At 44.0% G+C, this 3,082-nt stretch overlaps 1 protein-coding gene across 1 annotated transcript; it reads right to left on the bottom strand.

Annotated features, from left to right (window-relative positions):
* Nucleotides 1-639: 639 nt before the first annotated feature.
* Nucleotides 640-2,757, bottom strand: LOC115749852 (plant cysteine oxidase 1-like). The gene is made up of 5 exons (XM_030686849.2): nt 2,562-2,757; nt 2,325-2,470; nt 2,053-2,197; nt 968-1,171; nt 640-817 (listed from the first exon to the last, which is right to left on the bottom strand). Exons 1-5 carry the CDS (start codon nt 2,686-2,688, stop codon nt 714-716), a joined length of 726 nt encoding a protein of 241 aa, XP_030542709.1. The 5' UTR covers nt 2,689-2,757; the 3' UTR covers nt 640-713.
* Between the last annotated feature and the right edge of the window lie 325 nt (nt 2,758-3,082).

Genomic DNA, 3,082 nt, shown 5'->3' with positions numbered 1-3,082 from the left:
CATATCGAACCGCTAAAAATTATAAAAAAAATCTTAAATTTATTATATTATATTTATTCAGTCTTAAATTTTTTTTATTAATTGAGTTCTAATATTTTGCATTGTGCTAATTTTAGTCCATCCGGTTAACTTAAGCTGGTCGGTGCTGATATGGCAATTTTTAATAATATCTTTTTCCAATCTTTTTTTTTCCTTCTTCTTCTTCTTGTAGTCAATCATTGGGAGGCGAGGGTTGGTGCTGGGCGAGGTTTGAGCCTCACCCAGCGACGGCGAGGGTAAGGTCTCACCCTTTCCTTTGGCCAGTTGTCCGGATCGGCGATTGACTAGAAGAAGAAGAAGAAGAGGAAATAAATAAATAAAAAAGAAATCGCTACTTCATGTGTAAAAACAATTATAAATTAAGAGGCAATACAATAAGTTCAGGGGTTCGATATGATTTTCCAAAAGAGTTGAAACCCAACCAACCGTAAGGAAAAAAGTACTCTTGAACCCAAACCAAACCATCAAAACGGTTTGGTTTGCTTTGATTTAACAGTTTGAATCCTTCCTTGCTCACTTCTTATGTACTGTTAGAGATATATGCGTAATATTAAGACATACGGAGGATCAAAGCAAAAAAAAAAAAAAAAAAAATCCTATGCATTTACATGTCTAAATGGAAAGGCACACTGGATTTGCATTGAGACGGTGTGTGTACGCATGTACTGAAGCAGTCAACAAAGATCGTCCTCCACCGTGACGACGGGCGGTCCAAGGTACGGCGCTCCGGCGACCTCTAAATCTTCCGGCAAGTCTCTTTCCTGGAGCACCACATACCCTGCCAACTCGAAACACATCCACAAGCCTGGTTAATCGCTTGCCACCATTTACGATCACGACGAAGCGGAAAACTCTCTCTCTCTCTCTCTCTCTCTCTCTCTCTCTCTCTAAGCAGACGGGGAAGGCACGAGGGACCTTTCTTTCTTACCAGGAAGAGAGGGGATAGGGAACTCGAGGAAGTACGTGGAAGGCCTCCCGAGCTCTTCGGAGTAAGGAGGGGACAGCACGTCCAACATCGCACAGGGCGTCGACGCGGCGAAGCTATGGATGTTGCCGCCGCTTCTAGGGAAGAGAACCGACGTCTCGCACGGCGACTGCATCACTCCGTCCATTACCCTCCCCGCCAGTCCGACTGCACTCACCAACACAGTAAAAAAACCTTTCAAATTTCTACATATCCTTCTCCGACCGGGTACATTAGGAGAAACCACGGTGCTAAATAACCTTCTAATTTTCCTCCCGAAAACTGGTACGCACGTTCCTTTGATTCCATTTTAGTATCTCAAACATTAGTCGGGAAAAGTACCAAAAAAGTCCTAAAATTACCGTATTGGTATCAATTCAATCCTAGACCTTAAAATTTGTCCGGTTTAGTCATAAATCTTTTTGCAATGGTAGCCGGTCAATTTTAGCTGGAGGTCAATTTTAGCCGGAAATCGTTAACGTGGACACAACCATATTACGTGACGCGACTAGCACCGATGTGGACATTTCTAACTATATTCTTTTAAAATATGTTATTATTTCTTTTAAAAAAAATAAATCCACGGGCAAGGTGGTCCTCGCCGGTTCTGGGGAGGGCCGTGAGGTCGTTGAGGGCTAGCCAACCCTCGCCAATGGTGGTCACCGGCTAGAATGAAAGGAAAAAAAAAAGAATGAAAAAAAAATTTAAAGAATACTTTTTTTAAAAAAATTAAATGATGTCCACATCGGCACCAGTCGTGCCACATAGGACGGCCGGCATCCACGCGAGGGATTTTCGATCGAAATTAGCTGGATGAATATAATTGTTACTAATGCAAAAAGATTTAGGACTAATTAGAGGTTTAAAATTGAATTAGTACAAATGCAATTGGTTTAATTTTTTGTACTTTTCCAATATTAGTCAGGCTGAGTAGAAGGATCCACAAATCAAGTCAACCGCTGGGGCACCAAGATGATCCTTGGTGAGGCATCTCCTGGATTTCCAATGCAAATAAAGAGCAGTACACACACAAATAGAAGGATCCATACTCGTTCTTGCGTTTGATTCCTCTACTTTAACCCAATCGTAAGCCTTCACATACATTGATCCGTAGAGCAGTTTGCTCAGAACCGTCATCCCCGGGTGGTCGTGCAACGGGAATGTCGCGCCGGCCGGGAAGCAAAACACGCCGATCTACAAAAGAAAACAGACACCCAATTAGATCCGTTCTGTTTATGTTCCTTGTACTCGTAAACAAATCTAGAATCAATGTCATTCTCCTCGTTTGTAATGATACGGACGTAAAAACATTCGGACTCACGGAGAAATCATCGCACTCATGCACGTGTATGTACGTAATTTTCGACACCTCCTGCGAACTCACTAGCTCCTTCGACCAATCGGGGCTCGACGACGGAGATCCCGGGCCGAACTCGTCGATCCCGACATCTGCGGCTTTCATCGCGTCTGCAGGCACAGAGAAAACACTGACCTCCGTCCAGAACGACCGGAAAAAGAAGAAGAAAACCAAACAGCCTAGTAAAAACAATTCACGTACCCATGAGAGTTTTGAGCCAGTGAATCTGCCGGAAGGTGGGAAGCCGCTCCTTATGAGAAGAGAACACTTCGTCACAAGCATCGTAAAGCATCTGAACTTTGGTCCTGCTTCTGTTCTCCATCGCCATTGATGGGTCGATCTCGGTTTTCCTCCCTCTGAACTAACGCTGTCGTCGCCACCATTTCGGCAGCGGCTTGCGACCGCTTTAGTAGACGGAGACTTTTGAGGAGCGGTAAGGCACAAAACTACGTCGTAAGTCCACCAAACCTGGGGCTCCTCTCGGACTTCTTCTTTTAGTCTTTACGGTGGGCTCCCTCAATCAATAGTCGCCCTACGTTTTGATGTTTTACAGATGGGCTAAAGCCGAGGATTAGCGTTGACGGATGAATTTGAATGTGTGAATCGTGAAGTGAATGTTATGTTCCTCCGTTCGACGTGGATTTTATGCATATATTATAAGACAAGATTGGAAAAATGGAGGCATTGGCCCGATTTGGCAAGTGGGTTGCTTGATTCACCAT

This window comes from Rhodamnia argentea, chromosome 2 (genome assembly GCF_020921035.1).
Source record: "Rhodamnia argentea isolate NSW1041297 chromosome 2, ASM2092103v1, whole genome shotgun sequence".
Classification (NCBI taxonomy): domain Eukaryota; kingdom Viridiplantae; phylum Streptophyta; class Magnoliopsida; order Myrtales; family Myrtaceae; genus Rhodamnia; species Rhodamnia argentea.
The sequence above is the reverse complement of the archived record's forward strand: the minus strand, read 5'-3'. Positions and strand labels throughout refer to the sequence as shown.